General features: G+C 43.8%; 1 protein-coding gene across 5 annotated transcripts in view; it reads right to left on the bottom strand.

Annotated features, from left to right (window-relative positions):
* ANAPC1 (anaphase promoting complex subunit 1) overlaps positions 1 to 13,738 on the bottom strand; it is a 57,636-nt gene extending 43,898 nt beyond the window's left edge. For 2 of the 5 annotated variants that reach the window (XR_007374878.1, XM_048935258.1), the window contains exons 1-18: positions 13,382 to 13,738; positions 12,987 to 13,148; positions 12,798 to 12,849; positions 12,378 to 12,487; positions 11,903 to 11,985; positions 10,440 to 10,513; positions 10,042 to 10,190; positions 9,332 to 9,552; positions 8,511 to 8,720; positions 7,775 to 7,870; positions 7,207 to 7,297; positions 7,039 to 7,104; positions 6,152 to 6,289; positions 5,046 to 5,186; positions 4,535 to 4,595; positions 3,817 to 4,004; positions 2,879 to 2,953; positions 1,632 to 1,897 (exon numbers count right to left, since the gene is read on the bottom strand). Coding sequence is in view for 4 of the 5 variants with exons in the window: in XM_048935258.1 (XP_048791215.1) it covers positions 1,632 to 1,897; positions 2,879 to 2,953; positions 3,817 to 4,004; positions 4,535 to 4,595; positions 5,046 to 5,186; positions 6,152 to 6,289; positions 7,039 to 7,104; positions 7,207 to 7,297; positions 7,775 to 7,870; positions 8,511 to 8,720; positions 9,332 to 9,552; positions 10,042 to 10,190; positions 10,440 to 10,513; positions 11,903 to 11,985; positions 12,378 to 12,487; positions 12,798 to 12,849; positions 12,987 to 13,148; positions 13,382 to 13,594 (2,396 nt within the window). In the remaining variant the exon portion in view is untranslated. Of the gene's footprint in view, positions 1 to 1,631; positions 1,898 to 2,878; positions 2,954 to 3,816; positions 4,005 to 4,534; positions 4,596 to 5,045; positions 5,187 to 6,151; positions 6,290 to 7,038; positions 7,105 to 7,206; positions 7,298 to 7,774; positions 7,871 to 8,510; positions 8,721 to 9,331; positions 9,553 to 10,041; positions 10,191 to 10,439; positions 10,514 to 11,902; positions 11,986 to 12,377; positions 12,488 to 12,797; positions 12,850 to 12,986; positions 13,149 to 13,381 lie in introns of those variants that run through there. The other 3 variants (XM_048935257.1, XM_048935259.1, XM_048935261.1) reach the window with 3 other exon arrangements.
* Between the last annotated feature and the right edge of the window lie 7,948 nt (positions 13,739 to 21,686).

Genomic DNA, 21,686 nt, shown 5'->3' with positions numbered 1-21,686 from the left:
CAAACAACAGCTCCCAGCCCCAGCAGATACACAGCATTTCATCAGAGCTTTGCTTTTCATTGGCACGACAGAATAATGGACAGGTCAATCTACTGCTTCTGGAAACTACTCCAGTCAATCAAGTGCAGTGCCAGGGGAAGAATCTATTAATCATACAGAGATTTTGGTAGAAATATCAAACAAAACTTGGAGAGGCATTACCGAGCCCTTTGCTTACACAGATAACTGTGTGCATGTGTCTATACACACGCAATGCAATCTGAATGTGGGGGTGGAAGATGAGAAGATGCAATCACTGGCTGCAGTGAAAATGCCACAAAGATCACAGAATCACAGAATCACAGAATCACCCGGGTTGGAAGGGACCCCAAGGATCATGTAGTTCCAACCCCCCTGCCTAGCAGGGCCACCAAACATACACATTCAGATCAGGTTGCCCAGGACCCCGTCCAACCTGGCCTTAAACACGTCCAAGGACGGGGCATCCACAACCTCCCTGGGCAGCCCGTTCCAGGGCCTAACCACTCTCCTAGTAAAGAACTTCCCCCTAACATCTAACCTAAATCTTCCCTCCTTCAACTTAAAACCATTTCCCCTAGTCCTGCTGTTGTCAGCCCTTCTGAAGAGTTTACTCCCCTCCTGGGTGTAGGTTCCCTTCAGGTACTGATAGGCTGCAATGAGGTCACCCCGCAGCCTTCTCTTCTCCAGGCTGAACAAGCCCAACTCCCTCAGCCTGTCCTCATAGGGGAGGTGCTCCAGCCCCCTGATCATCTTAGTCGCCCTCCTCTGGACCCTTTCCAAAATCTCAATGTCTTTCTTGTACTGAGGGCTCCACACCTGGACACAGTACTCCAGGTGGGGCCTCACAAGAGCCGAGTAGAGAGGGACAATCACCTCCCTGTCCCTGCTGGCCACCCCTCTCCTGATGGAGCCCAGGATCCCATTTGCCTTTCGAGCTGCCAGAGCGCACTGCTGGCTCATATTCAGTCTCTCGTCCATAAGATGAATATTTGATTGATCTTGTGATAGAGCTTAGTCAACGCAGTAGAGAAAATGTGAGCTGTCCAGGGTACACAGAACTTTAGCTGCCAGAGAGGCAACAAAAGCAGGGACTGCTCAAGTTGCCTGACATGATCTAAATGGTGAGGTCATGTAAAATCAGAACTGAGATGAGATTCTGTGTTTTACAACAAAATAAAACAAAGAAATCCCCAAACCTACCACTACCACCAGCAAGAAATCACTAAAATCACTAAATGTAGAAGACTTTGGTCTGAGCAACTGAGTCAACAAAGTGATTTTACTTCTGCCTGCAGCAGGGCTGTCTGCACTCTGATGTACAAAATCTGTTAAGCAGACTTCTTCCCTCTCCCTTTTCTTATATGGCAGGAAGAAAAGCCATCTATCTACCAAGAACTACGATTTGTGAATCATGCTTATGTTGGTAAGTGGTTAGAACTATACAGGAGATCTCCTACAACAAATATCTTTAACTGTTACTTATTCATTTCCTTCAAAAATATGAAAGTCTGTTCCACTGTGGGCAATCCCCAAATCTCCCCCCTAAAAAAACCCAATGTCAAGGGACACCACACAACTTACAGCATCTGTGCTTCGTCAGTTTGGCATACCTGGCCAGCTGAACCAGAAGAACAACAAGTGACCGATTTTCCTCTCCCATCAGAAGGTTCAGTTTGAACTCCTCATAGACCAGGTGAAGAACAAAGAAAATAGCAGGAATATGGGTGAAAAGGAGAGTTGAGTAATCCAGGCTAAGGCTCTGTAAGAAGTCATCCTTTGGAGCTAAAATTTCCAGAGGGTCCAATCCCAAGACTTTGGATAGAGGATGAGACTCAAAATTTCTGTGGTAATCAGAGCTCAGGAGATATTCCCAGTCCTAGACCAAACACACAGGAGAAAGAGGCAACAAACAATGAACAGACTTCCAGCAAGTGAGCTCCAGAGCACCACTGCAGAGGCTCCTTCCCCTAAACCAATTCAAATGCAGTTGGTGTGTCACACAAATCCTGCAAGCTACCTTGCACAGATTCAATTGTTAAGCTGTATCTTCCCATCCTCCCTCCAGTTATGCATATAATGAATCAAAGCATTAACATTTAAGAAAACAAAGATGGAATAAAAGTGATCTCAAGTGCCTCCTTTGCACTGATAATTCAGCGCATGACACCTTGCTGCAATTCACCCAGTGCCCCCAGCCTTCTTCCTACTTCCATCACAGCACATTGGGCATTTAGATCTTAACCTGTTTCATACAGATTGCAGCCTGCAAACCCCATGGGTTCACTGAGCTGCCAACCTACAAAACCTGATGGCACAATTGTGCCACTGTAGTTTGTAAGCCTCTTACAGTGGAATGCTAGTAAGCCTTATCCACTTTACTGCTTGACTACATGAAAGAAAAACAACCTTCCTGCTCTTGCCTTGGCAAGACCTGGTGAATCAATCTTGAACACTGCTAAATTCAGTAAGAACCAGTGCATTCAGTAAAGCATGTATTTTGATGCTCCTAACTTGCTGAAGGTGCTGAGTGGAGGAGAGGTAAGCCAACTTTATTTTAAGGGGATAAAGCATCTAGGAGACATTTGGTACTGTCATAAAACTGCCTGGTGTTGATTTGTAATTCATATTGAATTCATTCCCAAATCTAACTTCTCTGAAACCAGGATCCTGACAAGAAAGGTCACAAGATACAGACAGCACAATGCAAAACAGCTTTCCTTCCCCCACAGACTTGCAATCCCTGGTGAGCCCAGATCAGAGGTGTTTCTACTGAATTGTCTTTAAAAAAAAAAAAAAAGCCCAACAATAAATCAATACACTCCCAAGCTTTTATTTGTCAAAGAGAACCATTTCTTACTTCATCTGACCCTGTCTCTGATGGCCTAGCCTTCTTTGGTGCACTCACTGGTGAAGGTGACCCTCCAACATTAAGCTGCAAGAAATAAAGAAATATGCTGCATAAGTAATTAAAATTACTTATTTTAAAAATAAATTAAAAATTAATAATTAAAAAAATAAATTAAATATTTTTATTATAATTTTAAAATTAATAAATTAAAAAGTAAAACAGTCCTAACGTACATTCAAACCACACACTACATGATGTTGCTTTACATATTTATATTTTCCTCACATATAAAGTATGCACTCCAATTAGATGTTTTCTACACACAGCTAATTAGTCTGGTGTATGCTGCACAAACTTGAGGTCTGACTGCCTAACTTTTGGCATTGGACAGAGGAAATACTGGGTACGAGCTAATGCAAGTAATGTGGGTACACACTAATTGCTTTTAATTCATCAGTATACTTATGCTTGCACCCCCTACTCCTCCCACCCTGTGAGCATCACAAGTGTACTGCCAGCAGGAAATTCACTTACAGAAAACTCCAAGTAAGTTTGATTTAAAAGATACAACTTAAAGCAGTAACTTCAAAACTGCAGGAAAAACCTTCTTTAGGATCTGAACTGCGTTTTCTGCTTCTAATCAAAATAGGCTTAATTAAGACTGTTTGAGTAGAATCTTTAAGCCATCAGTGTTAGTAGTGGAGTAAGATATCTTTATTTTCATCTGACGTGCTGGTGTTAAGCACCTTATGGATACACGCATCCCAGACTAAAATGCACACCTGAAATTTAGAAATGCACAATTAATTCAGTGGCATCTTGTCATTTAGGACAAGAGACAACCTGTTTTTTTTTACTTCAGCACCTCTCCAATCATTTCAAACCTTGAAGAATTATCAGAAGTATTAACACATAAGCTAAGGAAACAAACATGCACGCTTGCTTACATTACGCGTCCAGGTCAGCTTCTCTGTGTTATAACCCATCATATTCATGAGACAAGTTACAAATAAATTCCATTCCAAGCGATAGCTTGGTCCTCCAGGGGCATTATAAGCATTGTACCACTTGACAAGCATTTGTACAGCTATCTCCTTGGGCAGGATAGCCTTGACCCCTTGCAGACATGTTTTCACTGTTGCAAAAGAGAAAAAAGCCCAAAGTTAGGCCTGTTTTCCATTACTCCCAATGCTACTCACACAATTAATGCTACAAATTGTTACAGTACTTGGACCTACTTTTAACTCTCCAGAAACTCTTTCAATAAAAACCACACCACATAACCTTTTGTTCCTTCAGTTTTGGTTAAACACAGCCTCTTTAACTCACCACACAAAGCAGGGGGAGGAGGGGAAGCTTTTTCACTCATTAATGAGAACAAGTTGTGTCTGAACTGACATCTCAGCCCTGAGCAAGCATGAACAGTAAAGTAGAAAGAGACCAAAAGAACAAAGAAGTTTCAAGAGTGCATCAGATGAAGCACTCAAAGTAGCAGGGCACACCTCAATCAATGGTAGCAGCTGTACAAAGTAAGCCAATAAACCTCAAAATACAACATACCAAATGCTTACACAGTCTAAGCTGTGTATAAACTACTTAAAAAAAAATAAAAGGAATCCTCAAAAATCATGGAACATATTTCACATGAGAGCTTAAGAATCATACCTAGCTCTGAAGTGGCAATTTCAGGAATCGTAATCCGAACCATTGTGTTACTGCTGAGTTCCTGGAGGATAGAAAAAAAAAGGAAGAGTTGAACTACAAAATGCATCTTTCAAGAGAGATGGGGTCTGTTTTCATCAACTCAGAACTCATTTGTGTACTGAGCATATTCTGAACTCATAGCTATTGGCTACACTCAAAGTCTGCAACCTCAGATTCTAGCTCCAGAAAACACTTTAAATGGACCTTGGCTTGAATCACCTGAAGGAATCATTAAACCTCTATGCCTTTTAGGACATTCAACATAGAAAAACGTGGAGTTCACAATGCATGTTTAACACTTTACTGCTGATCAGGAGCTGCCAGCAACATCTTACTATACAGGGGTTTGAAACTAGATGATCTTTGAGGTCCTTTTCAACCCAGGCCGTTCTATGATTCTATGAAAAACAAGCTTGACCCTTATTTTGCTTTGCTAACAAAGTCATGACTCAAATTACAGAATGATACCTACTAAAGTTACTCTGTTGTGGACAGGATCTCTTAGAGCATGAATGAAAGTCCCATGCTGCTGGAAAGTGCAGTCCTCAACGTAAGAAGAGTCATGGAGTTTAGAAGAATCCCTTATCTCAGGAACTGGTGACAAAAGCATACTCTGCAAAGTGGTAAGAATGATTGCTTAGAATTGTTAAAGTATCTGAGCAAAGGACAGTTAAAATGACCATTTTGAAGTGTGCCAGTATTTTGAAAGCTGCTAATGTCATTTCAAAACTGTCTCAGAAGTTCTATAAACATCATAAATGAGGCAGGACATAACAGACAGACTTTAAACACTGCATTCAGGGACTTTACCTGAGAAAAGTAAAACATTTAGCTCCCAAGGACACTTCAAATGTTAAAAACCAATTGAACATTCAAATGGAAGATGCCCAACTTGAACTGCCAAACAAATAAGCTGTTTTTTAAACCTCCCTTTTCAACTTACAGCATGTGTTTATGAGATCTGCATCACACACCCATCCCAGCCCTCACTGTACTTTCACTTAACCTGACGTATCAATGCATCCAAACAAAATATGGATGGAAGCTGTGGGGAAGAAGGCTGTGCATGAAAACTAAAGTGGAAAGAGAATGGTCTTGATCAACCACAGAAATAAGACAAGCATAGCCATAACAAGTCTTTCACAATAGCTTCGTGAGGTTTAAACTAACAGGCTCTCTCTTGCAAAATATTCATCATCTCCTCTAGCCATAGTGGACTTAATCCTGCACTACTGAACAGTGAGAAGGGACTAGAAGCTCCTCTTCAAAGACCATCCACGCATCTGCCTTCAGCTACTTTGTAACTTAAACACATGTATGGGTGTTTGAAAGCTTCATCTTCACACCCTAAAGATGCTCACAGGGAAGCTCTCCTGTGGGACTTCTTGCCAATGACCATTCCTAAACAGAAGATATCAGCATAAAGCAGCATTTCCATCACAATTGCTATAAATCTGAGAGTCCAGAATTTAGATTAACAGACTGCAGTCCAGAAAAAAGCATCCAGTTACTTGATCAATTATGCCAAAGCTATTAAAAACTGCAGCCTTTTCAGGGCAGGATTTTGTTTCCGCTTACCTCTTCTAGAGGCCCCAGATGTTTATTCAAAGTCTTGGATGGAGTGCTGACACTATCCAAAGGAGTGCTTGGCCGAGGCATTTGGTTGGACATTGTCAGGGATGGAGCAGGCAGTCCAGGAATAAAAACCTTCCCCACCTGTTTTGAACAATATATGGAAGAGCAAACAGTTGGTTTTCATGCTTGTGCTTCCACAAGCTTGCTTATATATACACCAGTGGTTTTAATTTTAACAGGTTAAAGGAGCAGTTTAAAAAGAAGTGGATACATACTTGAACTAAAGCCTGAAGACTGCTTAATTTAATGCCTTCCTTTGGGAGAACACACATTAAGGAAAACCACCATCTATGGTCAGTCTTGTACATTACTGCTACTGGTCTACTTCTACTAAAAATTCAGCTGTGCTTCATAGGATAAACTGCACTTGCAGAGCAATTATTTTTTAAAAAATATACATACTATACACACACAGGTAAACACAAATTCTAACATTCAACATCTCTGCATACGTGGAAAGAACACATTCCATCTGTATACAGTTCAAAAATATTTATTTTGAATGAACTAAATCCTTACTTCCTATATCCTTGATACTTTGTTTGAAAGCACTGTATTAGTTTAGCACTTTGCTGCTGCTGCTGCTGCAAAAAAAGCTCCAGATATTTAGTTGTACCACAAGGCACCAGTCAGCCCTCAGAACCACCCTTCCAGCACTGTATATAAATTACACTCATCAGGAGAGCACAGGCACCTTCCCAAGTCTTAAGTGAGAAGCAGTCTACAGCAGCTTAAAGTGATACCTTGTAAGGTATGATGCACCCTCTGCACAGCCTAGCTTATAACTGGAGTCAAACACTTGTTTTTGGACACAAAAGCCTGCTACTTACACGAACAATTCCAGAATAAAGCACTAGATTTCCACTACCTTCCAGAACCAGCAGTGTATCAACACCCTGCAAGAATCAAACAGCATCTTCAGCTTCTTGTATGACAAATGGATGACATAAGTGACAAAGGAAGATACTTTGCAGCTAATAGTCCATAAAGTTACATACCTGCACTGGAGCTGCGTCCTTTGCCTGAATATTGGTAACAGAACCAAAGATCAGCTGTGACTTATCATTGCTCTCTTGAAACTTTACACACCTAGAGATTTGAGAAAACAACAGGAAATATAAAGTGATTGTCCTATGTCAACTGTTATAGAAAGGCAAAAATAGAAAAGTTGTGTTACAAGGTGCAGTTTGTCTTACTGTGGTATACCTGGTTCCTTCATCCTTCCTTTTCTAGCTTTGCCCCACTAATCATTTACTGTTATTCCCCTAGTCTAAATGAAATCCCCAGTGTGATTCTAAAGGGTAAAGACAAGCATAAATAAGAATACCACTCAAAGCACACTGAATGTACTCTTGCAATCTCAATTTTATTTAAATAATCCAAATCATCTACACCACTCCAATTAAAAACTACCATATGAGAAGCACTGACACCTCACATCACAGATTCCACTAGCTGAACGAATAAGTATGTTAAAGCCTTGATCTAGACACATTTTTGAGTCCTTTACCCCCCTCCCCTCCCTTTTTATTTCTTCAAACCCATCCCCAAAGGAGGAATGCTCACCGCAGCTGGAGCTGGGATTCCACTAAGAAGCATAAGAACTTCTGCCCACAAAGGTCAGTGGTAATAAACACTTTAGATGCCTGGGAATTCTTCTCTCTAAATAAGACACAAAGAGCAGCATAGTGTTGGATTTATTATAAAAAACTTTAATTAAAAAGAAAACAATGTCCACAAACCATAGGGACACTGGACTTCAAATAAGCAGTGCCTCAAGCTGCTAGGAATGTGTCAGTCTCAGTTTCAGTCCTTATGAGAGAAATTAGCTTTCTAGCACTCCAGTCTTCACATTCACACTTTTTGGTGTGCAGAGCACATGCTGTCTGGCTTTGCTCTCCCACTCAGTCTTAGGTTTTAAGTAGTGTTTTGCCCATTTTCATGCCAACAAAGCAAGAAATAATAAAAGAGATTAAAAATGAGCAGACATGCAAAAAAAAATATATCAGTGATGGTATTTGAATCTACTTTGCATGAGAGATCTCACAAAAGCATCCCCCCATCTTGGAGGGCTATGAGTAACACAACAGGTAAAACTATTCCAAGTGCCCAGCTTCTTTTTCAAGTGGGCTGGACACTTAGCAAGCATGACTTCAAAAAAAAGTGGGAAGTGCAAGTTCATGCACCTATCTTAATGTATCACTATTTGCAGAAGGCTCACACTAAAATAAGCTGTTGTTTTAACTTTCTCTCACCCCACTGGCAATCCCACACTTCTCTCATATTCCAGCATGCACTTAACCTCATTTTTGTGATAGCTTCTGTCCACAGATGATCTATACACAGCTCAGGAACAATTGGTTCTGTTTCTGTTACAAGAAAGGAATCACTGCAAGTGCTCTCTGGAGAATGGGTAATACTGTGCCTCCTCGGAGACTGAACATTGCTGGATGAGTTGAACCTCTGCACTCCTGAGAATGAATGTACTCCCAGGGCAGGAGAATGAGAACGGCTGCAAGCAGAAACAAAACATTACTGAAAAGTGAGCATACATAACCAGATCAGAACCCCTATTAAACCAGGGTGTTCATACACCAAAAACAAAAAAGAAAACCACCCTGAAACAGCAGCTAGTGCAATATTAGCCTCCCTTCAAGATACATCCCATCATACAAAAAACAATTCCCCAGTTTATGTTCAGTTGCCTCTGGCAAAACCCAAGAGACAAGATCCCAACAGTAAACCAACATTTCAAGTTCTGTGGTCCAGACTGTGAAAATGTGTTCCAACCCGTTCTCTCTAAATATGGCTTTAACTGAAAACACTCCTGAGACTCAAAAGACCTGAAGACAGTCCCTAACTCCACTACAGACTGGCTGTATGAGAACAGAACCTCTTTGTCTCTTGTACACCCATAGTTCCCTCTATGCTACAGAGACAATAGCAAACAAATGTCCCAAAATCATTCCAAGAGCGCTGTCAGATGCTGTAAGAGAAGGCATAGTACAGCTCAGGTGCACAGATCTGTAAGGGGCAGAGAAAGACATCAATGCCACATGTATTGCCTATCTTATAGCTTGTATTTGATTGGTATCAGGTCTATACATTATGTTCAGCACCTACCTTAAAGCAGCCATGTTGGAGATGGACGGCGAGCGGGACTGCATGCTGGGTGATGACACTGATCTACTCTGGCTGTGAATAGATGAGTAGTTTTGGAAGGGTGAGGCCATAGGTGAGTCTCCTTTTGAAAGGCTCCTGAGTTGAGCAGTCAAAGAGCTGCTAGCTGCCACATTCTGAGGGGTACCCAGCTGCTCTGAGAACTTCAGCACCATGTTCTGCTCCTGAGAAAGAAAAGACATCTCTACATACTAATCACACATGGGCAGTACCAGCTAAGCAGCTCAAACTGCTTGTTTCATCAGTTAGCTGTTAGGAGTATGCACCTACATCAGCAAGGCATGCAGTTACACCAGTCTAAGCAATTATTCCTTCCAACAGTGGTCTGCCTCCCAGTCACTGACACTACTCCTGTGATTCTCAGGGCAGAAAGTTGTTTTTCACTTTTCTCATGGAGGACAACAGTTTAAACAGAGAACAAACTTCCTGGTACAGTGCATCATAGGCACTATATGTTACATGGCCATCGTTTACTGAGTGATCTCCACAACTGTTGTATATACAAAGTATGACTTTTTTTCCCTCTAATAATCACCCAATTAATAGACTAAGTCACAAATAATCAGATATTTCTAACAGACATGCCCAAGAATGGCACCTAAACATGTACAAAAAAAATGTATAATGACACACAGTCAGTAACAAATTTGTACCTCTGGCTTTACTTTACGAAGAGCCCAGACAGTATGCAAACTCTGTACAGTATCGTAGGTCATCACAATGGAAGGTTCAGCATTGACAAACACAATCCTCAAGGTGTAATCAGCAACATACTGCACTCTAGCAGAGCCAAACACACCTGCTAAAGAAGTAGTTAACCTAAGTTAAGGTGAAAATATCGTTTCCACAGTACTGTTATCAGATGAAGAATTAGTCATTTTTTTACACCCTCTTTGCTCTGCAATCTGGATTTTCATCCTGACTGGTTTCCCTGTTCATAAAACAGCTAAAACAAGTCACTTCTGACTTCTTAAAAGAGCCATTGCACATTTTTAATACAGAAAATGCTTGAGTGATACATTAAGCATTTGATGTCAAGGCCTAAACCTACCTCCAGACTTACAGACAAGAGGTGTTATCTCATCTAAGGGATGCAGCATGCTGAACATAGTAGGCAAAGGTTCTCTAAAAAGAAACCAAACAAAGCATGTTCAAAAACCAAATGCTAATAAGCCTAACTGCCTTCTCTTGCAGTTGGTGCACATGCTGCAATCCCAAAACAACTCCTTAGACCTTAACAAATTTGAGCCTGAAACCTAACAGTAGAGACATATTCCATTGGCAGAAGCTCTTCCAATTAACTGAATAGAGTCAGACAAAGTGCTGCTCTACCAAAGTGCTATTTTTCACACAGCACTTGAGAGTAACCCCACCTGGTGGCCGCATGACAACCTCTGGCTGGCCCAAACGAACAGTCAGCACCAGGGAGGGCAGCTACAAGGAGCAAGAAGGCTCTTAGACTCAGCTGAAGAGTTTGGGTGCCACACCAGCAGCCAGACATCAGGTAATCTGTACCCATCACAGAGTACCAATAGTGCCAACCATCTGTTGGTGGCAGTGGCAAAAGGGAAAATTTTCATGAAAGTCCAGATTGAGTAGGGTCAGTTTTGTGAAGTAACAGAGCAGGAAAATGCAGCACCAGTGTAATTTCATTCTATAGTAATCCCAAAGGGGTCCAGCACAGATGCCAGCCAAGGCCAGCCACAAGAAGCAAAACAGGGGACAGCAGGCTGGAAAACCTGAGAGATGACCAAGGGTTCAAATACAATGCAGCAAATCACTGCCTAACTCCTTCCTTCACTGAAAGAAGACACTTCACTATCCCTATGGACAGAGTGATGAGAGCACAGCACACCAACACACTGAAGAGGCTATCTGCCTGAACTCCTGCTTAACCTGGTACCAAATTTAAAATGGAATACCCACTGCAGCTAGCTTGTGGAAATATTTTTTTTTTTTTTCAGATCTTTCTTGAATATTTTCAAGGCCTCTATATTTAATCTCAACTCTAATGAGGACGAGACAATCACAAATGCCTGGAATGCACACAAGCAACAAGGAAGAGCAGAAGTGTATGCTCAGACTACTTACCAGCATGCCAACCAACCCCTTACCCTACTTTTCAGGGTCTACAAATACGGGGCAGGATACTCCAGAGATTCAAAGCATATTACAGCTGAGAGGAAATTTCTCAGTGACAATTTCCCAGTGAATCTCCATGACTACCTATGCAGCCTGGAAGCAACTTCCAGGACAAACCTCAATGAAATTAGGTCAGTAACACTCTGCCTGCCATACCCTGCTCCCAAGATCAAACACTCTCACACAGTTACAACAATCTCATGTTGGAGGAAATTAGGACTTGATAGATAGTCCCTTTGTAGGAGTCGCAGTTTCAGCTGGCCCTGTTATGAACACACACATTCTTTCATTATTCCTCTTCAATTTTTACACATCTATATGAAATTAGTAAACGGTCTACAGCAAAACAATTAAAAGGCACTCACTACATACCTGGGTAGACTTGGAGGTATTTCATGTGAAGAACCACTACGCTCCAATAACAAACCAAATTTTGTTGGCCAGATGTTTGCAACCTATTAAAAGATTAGAGATACAGTCACAACAAAGATATCAAGCATTTACTGTATTGATAATTTCTCACCATTGGATATCATGCTGTAGCAAAACATGTTGCCTAAACCTTTTCTTAATAGAAGGGTTGTGTTGATGAGAGCAGGTTCCCAAACCACACAAGTCTCTGGCATACCCATGCTTTCCCACAGCTTACAAACTTTTTGGCTTTTGCTACTTCCAGAATTGCACCAATGCCATAATCAATGTCACACTTTCATCACTGGTGCACGTTCACTAGAATGAGTAATTCCAGCAGTCACCAACAGCAGCACTTTATGCACCCCTGCCCACCACAGTATGGCAAGCAACCAGACAACAAGCCCACTGATGGAAAGCAAGGTGAAGCACTTACCTGGAAGGGTAAAGCAGCAATGTAATCCTTTCCATCTATGCTATGTACATTTACACACGAGCTCTGCAATATGCAGACACATTTCTGTACTATTTCTTTACTGCCTGAAACTGCAGAACAAAAAAAGAATAGTCAGATTATCTCTTTTCTTAGATATTTCCTGTGCAAAAGAACGTACATTTAAGGGACAGGTGGTAGCCTTAGAACAACAGTTCTCAATGACTGAAACTCTCATGTCAAAAGGGCTGAGCTCAAAGTACTTAGTTGGCATTTCAGTAATGCCAGAGAGGAGTCTCCTTTGGAGATATTAAAGACCTGGCTGGATGCATTCCTGTGGGACCTGCTGCAGGACAGCTGCTTTAACACAGGGCTGGATTTGATGATCTCCAGAAGCCCCTACAACTCCAGGATACAACTTACCATCAGCATTGTCAGATTTCTCCTGCTGAATAGTGAAGTCACACCACAAGGCCTAAAACAAAGCACAGCACAACAATGTCTGAAGAACAAGTTGATGCTACTACCAAAATCTATATTTCTGTATTCCCCAGCATACCCCTACCCTCAAGGCACTGTTTGCAAACACAACAGAGCATCCAGTGAACGTACCTGCAGCACAGGGCTGTCAACACTGAATGCCTTATAGGCAGCTGATGCTTCACTCTTACTCCCTTTACTCCAGATGACCATGTTGCTGGCCACATACAGCTCTTCATCGTAGTCCACTTCCTCACCAAAATCACTGACACCTTTCCTCAGCTGCCAACTTTCCTTAAATAAAAACGAGAAACAAACACAGAAAAACAGGATTTCATAAGGAGAAGCTAAAAGAGATGTGGTCAATGGGCTCAGGAAGTGACAGGTTACCCTGACATGTTTCTCCTGATAGTGTCCTACCACAGCTCCCCCCATCACCACCACAGATTCCCCCCCGAACAGATCCTCCCCCCCCTTACAGACTCCCCCTTCCATTCCCCCCCCGCCCCTCTGGGGCCCGGCCCTACCCGCTGCCGCTCGTGGATGGTGACCTCGCGAAGGGAGCCCACCAGGCCGGCCGCCCCGTCAGACGAGCAGAGCTCGGAGGCTGGCTGCAGCTCCCGCGGCTGCAAGTTGTGCGCGCCGGGATGGCGGCGGCAGTGCTCGCGGCCCCGGGGGACGAACTCCTGCAGGTCGCCGGCCGCAATCATCGTCGCCCTCTCTTCAGAGTGGTCCGACATGGGGGCCCGATATCCTCATTATTTCTGGGGCACACAGCCGGCGCGCAGCTCGGAGCCCGCTCCGCTCGGGGCACCGCCGCACACGGGGAGCAAACGCGCGGGCGCCGGCGGCGGCGCTTTATGAGGGCGCGGCCATGTCGCGGTTCCCGCCCTGCTCCGCGCCGCGCGGGGGCCGACGGGAGGCGGGATGGTGGCGGGCGGGAGGCGCTGTGAGGGGAGTTGATGCTGTGAGGGGAGCCGCTCGCTGCCTCCCGTCACTGCCACGTCTGCCATTAAACCGCATCCCACAGCAGCACATCTATACATTTTTTTAACAACTCCATGGACGCTCTACTATAACCCCGTTCCAATGCTTCACAACCCTTTCAGTGCAGGAATTTTTCCTAATACCCAGCCAAAATCTTCTCTGGTGCAACTTGAGGCCGTTTTCTCTTGTTCTGTGTCATAGAAAAAGATATATATTTATGTATAGCCTACATTTACAATAATAGAACGTAGGGTTTGTTTGTTTTGTGTGTGGTGCTATTGCTGTAAGCCAAGCAATGGGACTTTTATGCTTCCAGTTCAGCATCCAGAAGCTGATGATAAAAGTAGAAGATCCCGGGGATGAACATATTAAGTTCCACAGCTGACCACAGGTTCCAGTAAAGCTGGGGGATGAAGCTATTCACTATTTAGTAGACACCAGAACTGCTTACCCCACTATGAATTATTGTAAAGGACCTTTAGGTATCGTATGCCAGTAGTTGGGGCCACAGGATTAGATGTGGAACTGGAAATTTAACACATGAATTTTTGTATGTGCCAAAATGCCCTTTACTTCTCATGGGATGGGATTTGATGATCAAACTGGGAGCTCGGATCTAAATTTTGATGAGAACAAGGATTAGATACACATCCTGCAAGATAATTCCTGGCAGACACAAGTCTGTTTATTGCAGGGACACTTGAGAGAAGAAAGCAAAGAAAAACGAGAAACTGAAATTCCATCTGAAATTCCTTTTGTGTGGGTGACAGAAAAGCCAAGGAGAGCCAAGTCTGCTGAGCCAGTAAGAGTAGAATTTATGCCAGGAGTTAAACTGGTAAGACAAAAAGAATATTCTACGAAGCTGGAGGTCTGCATTGGGCTAAAACCTGTAATTGAGAATTTCCTGAAGTAAAGGCTATGACAAGAATGCCAGTCTGTATATAATACTGTTAAAAAGCCATGATTATCAATTAGTGCAAGATTTGAGAGCTGTTAATGAAGTAGTTGCTAATGTGCATCCTGCAGTTTGGAACTTTGTTGACTAGAGTTCCAATAGAATCTACTAGAGTTGATTCTAATGTTTACTAGACAGTTCTAGGTCTGAAAGATGCTTTTTTTTTTTGCCTTTTCTTGGATGAGGAAAGCCAGAAATTGTTTGCTTTTGCATGGGAAGGCCCAGTAATAGAGACAAAGACCCAGCAGTGTTGGATGGTGTTTCCCCAAGGATTCAAGAACAGCCCTGCACTGTTTGGTGATGTACTGGCTAAAGAACTGGAACAACGGCAAGGTAAGAAATTGACAGTCACTTTACTACTAGGGCAGAGAGTTGCCATTTATGTACCACAGGTGGTCATAGCTCTTTTGGAAGAAAAGGGACATCACTGTCTGCCCCCCAGCAAAATGGTACTGCTTGAGCAAGATGACATGACATTAAAAAATGCTGAGTGTTTTAAATCCTGCATCGTTCCTGCCTGTAAATGAGGAAGACGAGATTGTTTGCAAGAAGCTGGACAATTCCAGACAGACAGATCTAAATGGTAGACCTCTGGAAAGTCTTGGCTGGGAGCTATTCACTGATAGAATCAGCTTTGTTGTTAGGGAGCAGAAAGCTGGATATGCAATTATAGCCTTGGCAGGAGATATCTTAAATATTAAGACTCCTGTTTATATGAAAAGAAGGTAAGTTAGGAGAGCTATTAAATTGTACTAAAACTACCAAAGGATAGCAGGTAACACCTAATGAACAGTGTGTAGTTACCTCTCTAATAGGGAAAAAATTAATGGAAAGAGCACTCCTCTGCAGGTGTGTATATACTAGATACTGTATTGGAGCAGTGCAAACATACTTGGTAGGAAGCAACGTTGTTATTGGTTGCCAAAATATTGTTCAAATAAATGTGATGTGCCTTAAAAGTTATCCTAAAATCTAGAGGAGAGCCCCTCCACGAGAGGTAAAAAGGAGTTTTGTACCTGGGGAATACTGGCAAATTGACTTTTCTGAATTACAGTGGTGTAATGGATTGAAGTGTTTATTGAGATTGGTTGACACCTTTTCCGGATGGCCTGAGGCATTCCCATGACAAACCAACAGAGCAAAGTAAGTAGTCAAATTTTACAGTAAGAAATAATTCCAAGGTTTGATATTCAGAAGGACTCTCATCAGAGGAGCTCATTTTATTGCAAAAATAATGCAAGGAGTATCTATTTTCCTGCAAATGATACTTACATTCTCTGTGGAGACCACAGTCAGGGGGTCAGGTAGAAAGAATGAATCAAATATCAAAAAGGCAATTTCAGTGGTTATGTCAAGAAGAACATTTGAAATAAATTGGCATTGCTGAGAGTTCAAATAGCCCACAGCGTTATGGAAGGAGCTAATCCTTTTGAAATCTTACACTGAAAACAATAATACTATAAATTTGGCAGCAAAAAGTGATCAGATGCATGTAGCTGGTGGTCAAATACTTACTGAATATGTCTTTTCTTTGGCAAGAATCTTTTTCTTCCCTTCTCAGGTATGTGCAATTAGGAACTCCTGGATGTGCCCATACAATTCCTTCAAACCATGGGACCAAGTGTATCTCCAAACCTCTGCTTGAGAAGTGAAAAGAACCTTATCTGATACTCTTAGCAACAGATACTGCAGTAAAAGTAAAGGGGATTGAGTGCTGGGTTCATTACCCCAGGACAAAAACAGCTCCGTGTGAGAAGTGGAAAGGTGAAGAAGTCGATTCCCTAAAGCTAAAAATCATGAGAAATGCATGAACTGCACCTGGAATAGATTGGGTGCTTATTTAGGACTAGGTTGTACTCTGGGAATATTACTCTTTGCTTTTGTAACTTTGATTTTATCCATTCTATATTTCACATATTTTTAAACAGTTGTGTTGGTAATTTTAGCCTCTGTTTATATGTTGTCTTGCAGTGTCTATCCAAGTGTTGCTGGAAGTCAGTGAACAAAAACCTCAGAGAAAATGAGACTAATCTAAACTGCACTGTTAAGTATGTCTCAAAGGGGGGAATTGTTGTGAGTCAAGTGGGAATTAATCTTGGTACAAGTCTTGGTATGGGCGCCCTTCAGACTCAGCAAAAGACATCATGGAGTAATACGCAGATTGGGCAACCAGTCACAGAGCTGCAGGCTGTGTTGGAAGAGTGGTCAAGTGATAAGAATATGTATAAAAAGCATCATGGAAAATCCCTGTGGGTGCTAGCTTTGTGGGAGACCTCCTGTCACTCAAATTTGTGCAGGTCTGTGATAAATCAAACAGGAAGAGGAGCAACTTTTTACACGATCTGATATTGATAAGACAAGGGAAAATGGCTTTAAACTGAAAGAGGGGAAATATAGGTTAGGTCTTAGGAGGGAGTTTTGTGCCTGTGTGTGAGACTGGCTCGCAGCATACTGGGTAACAAACCCATCTTTCATCTTATGTGGAGCCAAGATTTTGACTTGATCCTTGTGGGTGCCTTCCAACTCAGGATGCTCCATGATTTTATCCGGTTTGTAGGCTGGGAGGGATGGTGTCATGGCCTGTGAGCACCCAGCATTTACACATGGGCTGAAGCCCATTTTGTGTCCCAGCCCCAGGGATGAATATCCCTAGAGCCTACATGCTTGTTGCTGCCCAAGTTGGTTTTTTCTTCTCACAATATACACTATTTCAAGTGCTTTTCTGTTTTCTTCTCCGCCCTATACAGGGCTCTTAGTCCTTTCCCCAGTAAGTGTGCATTTCACAGCTCTTCCATTTCCCTTGGCCTGGGAGAACAGCCAAGGGACTGCCCTCCGAGTTGTTGAGGCGTGCGATGAAATCCACCCTTTTAGCCAGGCCCCTCTGGTTTTGGTTTACTATGTTAACTAATGCACTGACTGCTGAGCATCGTTTTGCTTCAGCTTACTAAAGCTTGCTCAGGTGGAACTCATACGTTTCTAACCCGCTGAGGTTTGTCTGTCTAAGGAGCATCACAGGCTTGCAATACTCACAAGGGCTGAGGGCGCTGCAACCCTCACAGCTGCATTTCAGACTACCAGCACTAGGTGTCGGGCGATCAGAATGGCTGCTCTGGGAAGACTGGACGGGTTCTGAGAAAGGAGCGATGCGCTGATGTACTTCATTCTAGAATCGAGTGTCATCCATGTGTAACCATCTGCTTGGCTCCTAAGTGTCTGCTGTCCTCCTTTGGTTGTGGTGTCACAGCAGAACGTGCAGACATACTGCTCTGGGATGTGCTCAGCTGCCAAAATCTGGCAGGACAATGAGATTATTTTTATTCCTGTAAAGACGAGCTTCGCTGATGAGGTCAGCACCGTGCTGTTCATCTGCCCATCTTGTGGGTGCTGTAGCACACACGGCTGGCTGCACCGTGTGGAGCCAGCTGTCTGCAGGGAGCCAGCTCCTCCCGTGGTATTTTCAGCCATTTGGACATTGCACTGTGGTTCCTTTCTTCACCTCTCACCCTAATAATTGTTCACCTAAACAACAGGGTGTTGCTGGCTGCAGATCACAATTAGTAGCTCTCACATATCACCATATCACTGCTGCAAAGTCATGCTTTCTCCATTCCTGTCAAGGTAGTGTATCAGAAAGCACTTTTCTTCTCTTTCTTTTTCTTCATAAGAGGGAGAAGCAGTGGAAGCCTTGAAAGCACGTTTGAAATTGTGTCTCTAGCATGTGGTCTGGGGAATGCTTGCTTCAAGTCATGACTAAAGGCATTATTGTTTTCTCAGAAATAAGAAGCAGCCTGCTGGGGAAAGCCAGAATTAGGAGAAGTAAGAATTCACCAAGCTGCAGAGTGCTTGCAAAATGTATTGCAGTTTCTGGTAGAAAGGCAGCTAGAAGAAATAGTGCCCTGGATCTGCAGAGCCAGGGGCCAAATATCTGTGTGAAGACGAATGGGAGTATGAGACGGTGCAATGCTAGCAGCAATTTTGTGGACAAGAAAGAATGCCCCGAGCTCAGAAGTAAGGAAGTTTTAGCCAGTGTTCAACCTTGGGAGATGGCTCTCTGCTTTTGTGAAATGATCTGCAGAACAGGAGAAATTGGCCTAGGAGGAATCAGCTGAGCCAGGGGACAGAACAGGCCAAGTGAGAGATGTAGCATGTACAGCGTGTCCAAAGAATGCAGCACAGGAAGAAAGGCATTTTGGCAGCACCACAAAGGGCTCACTTTTCTCTGCAAATCATTTGAGAGCTGTATCTTGTGGCCAGGATGTAACATTTAACACAGGAAAGCCATCTATCTGCCTGGGGCTAACAACACGTTCCCGGAGGAGCCTGCTGTTTAGAAGAACAGGAGACTCTACAACGGGAAGAAAAACACACACAAACAGAAAGCAGAAATAAAGGGATCTGACAAAATGGAAATGAAAATGGGAATACAGAAATAGCGAAGGGGAAAAAAATCGGAGCGGATGAGGTCCCACAGCCTGGTTGCAGCGCCAGTTCTGCTAAGTGCAAGATTTCGTGCCTGTTGCACTGACTCCAAAGTCTCCAGAAAGTCTTGTGAAGAAACAATGTTACTGCTCTGAGAGGGGTCAACGTTGGGCTTCAGTCAGGTACTGCGGCACCAAGAACGCTCACTGAGACGCTGCTAAGACAAAGCTGAGAATACTGCAGAGCTGCTGATGCTATCAGAAGGGGATTAGAACTTCTTGTGAAGGCAGGAGAAATCTGTGATGATAGAGATCTTTGTGTTCCCAAACAGGACTCAGCACGCGCGTGTGTGCGTACGCAGGGCTCCAAGGGCACCGGCCATTCCTCAGTGTCAAGGTCTGAAGGGTGGGTGGGTAGGACAACCTTTGTGCTGGAGAGCCATTAAAGTGTGAGTCAGGAAGTGCTGTACCCGTGAGGTGCTACCTGCACTCACTCTGCATCCTTCGGTCTGGGAGAGGTGGGTGCTCCCTGCAGCATGCTCTGTGCTGAGCCGTGAAGAGCTGAAAGCACAACTGGTTGGGCTGGTTCGGGATGCTGGTGCTTGGGCAGACGAGACAGACAGCCTTTGTTTCCCTCTTTTAAGGTCTGTCCCCCACAGGTTATCGTCTCATTTCGGTCCTCTTGACATCATTTTTTGGGGGGAGGCTGGAAGATATTTCCTGCCAAATCCTGGATGATGCCTGGCCACTGGGCAGTGGGAGCAGGCAATATCTTATGGCTCTGGCCAATCGTGTACTTTGGGACTGTAATATACAGCCCGTTTGCAACTCAGTGTTGAGTTTCCCATTGAAAAGACAAGGGAGGAAATGAAACCATCAAGCTCTCAGGAACAAGTAGATGCATGAATTTCTCCATGTGTGGAGTTGGACAGGGATGTCAGGGCCCGATAGCCAGGCTTCCCTTGGGGAGGAAAGAATGTTTGCTGTGCTGAACGCTGAAGAGCGGTGCTGTGGAAGAGACTGAGAATGGTGGTGGAGGGGGCGATGTGGAAACCGTGTGTCACCAACCCGAGGGCAAAGTGGTCAGACTCTGTGCCAAGCATAAAATCATAGAATCACAGAATGGCTGGGGTTGCATCACCTTCAAGAATACCTAACTCCAACCCCCTGCCCAGGGCTGGCTGCCACCCATCGGGCACTGGAAGTGTGGGTATCTGGCTGCTTCCAGAGCTTTCCTGTTGCCACCTGGGGGTGAGAGTTCCTCTGGTTTCTCCTCTCCCTATTGTCTTCTTCCCCCTCTATGCACCAGCCTCTTCTTCACGTTGTGCTGTGCCCAAAAGAACTGTGACAAACCCTGTTGAATTGGAGACTCACGTATACCAGCTCGGAGCAGAAACTCAGCCACCATAGCAAAATGACCCAAATTAAGGGATTATAAATAGCTACTCAAATCCTCTTTCTCTATCCACATTGTGGTTGTTTTTTTTTCTTCCCTATCTTAAAAAATCATAGAACAGCCTGGGTTGCAAAGGAGCACAGTGCTCATCCAGTTCCAACCCCTGCTGTGTGCAGGTCGCCAACCAGCAGCCCAGGCTGCCCAGAGCCACATCCAGCCTGGCCTTGAATGCCTGCAGGGATGGGGCACCCACAGCCTCCTTGGGCAACCTGCCTCCTTATCCCATGCTAGTGGGGTCAACTACATGCTGCCATCCTGATGCAAAAAGCTTTTTCCACTCCCATAAAGGCCCATAAAGGCCAGAGCCCCCCTTCAAGCACTTTGTTTTCAAAAAACTGCAAAGCCAGCAGCACCGGGGAATGGAGCCAGATGAAAATGCACCCGTGTGACAAAGGCTGACCCTGAACAACCGGCTTGTGCTGTGATTCCAGAGAGCAAAGAGAGGGCACAATGCCTGCTCCTGGGCCCGTGGGTGACAGTGGGAGCTGCACAGAAGCATCCACCCTTAGGCATGGCAGGAGATGCCAAGCCTTCCTGCAGCAGCTTCAGCATGTTTTGCTTCTCCCCTTTAACCTGGGCCTCCAGCGACACGCGCCCTTCCGTAGCTGCTGATCACTTCAAGATGTCAGGAGCTGCTCTGGAGCACAAGAGGCGGCGAAGGGGGAATTCAATCCCTGTCACCAGGGCCTGGGAACGCACAGGGAATAAGCAGCTTTGCAAGTCAAAGCAGTCTGGAAGTGATTTATTCTTTTTGTTTTGGTTTGGTTTTTTTCCACACTAAATTTCAGACTTTTTTTTTTCTTCTCAACTGAAAAAAAAGACTTCAGACTGGATTTGATATGGTTCCTTTCTTTCTAACAGCCCGAGAAAGGCACAGCCCATCCCAGCTCCCATCAGGAGTCAGCCACAAGGAGAAATAAGTTGTTTTGCTGTGTCTCCTTGCTGCACATCCGCACCCAGTGCCATCAGCAGAGCTCTGCACGGCTTTGGGAAGACGGCAGGCAATTGTGAGAAAG

This window comes from Lagopus muta, chromosome 2, assembly GCF_023343835.1.
Source record: "Lagopus muta isolate bLagMut1 chromosome 2, bLagMut1 primary, whole genome shotgun sequence".
NCBI classification, from domain to species: domain Eukaryota; kingdom Metazoa; phylum Chordata; class Aves; order Galliformes; family Phasianidae; genus Lagopus; species Lagopus muta.
Note: the sequence above shows the minus strand (reverse complement) of the source record. Positions and strands in the feature narration are given on the sequence as shown.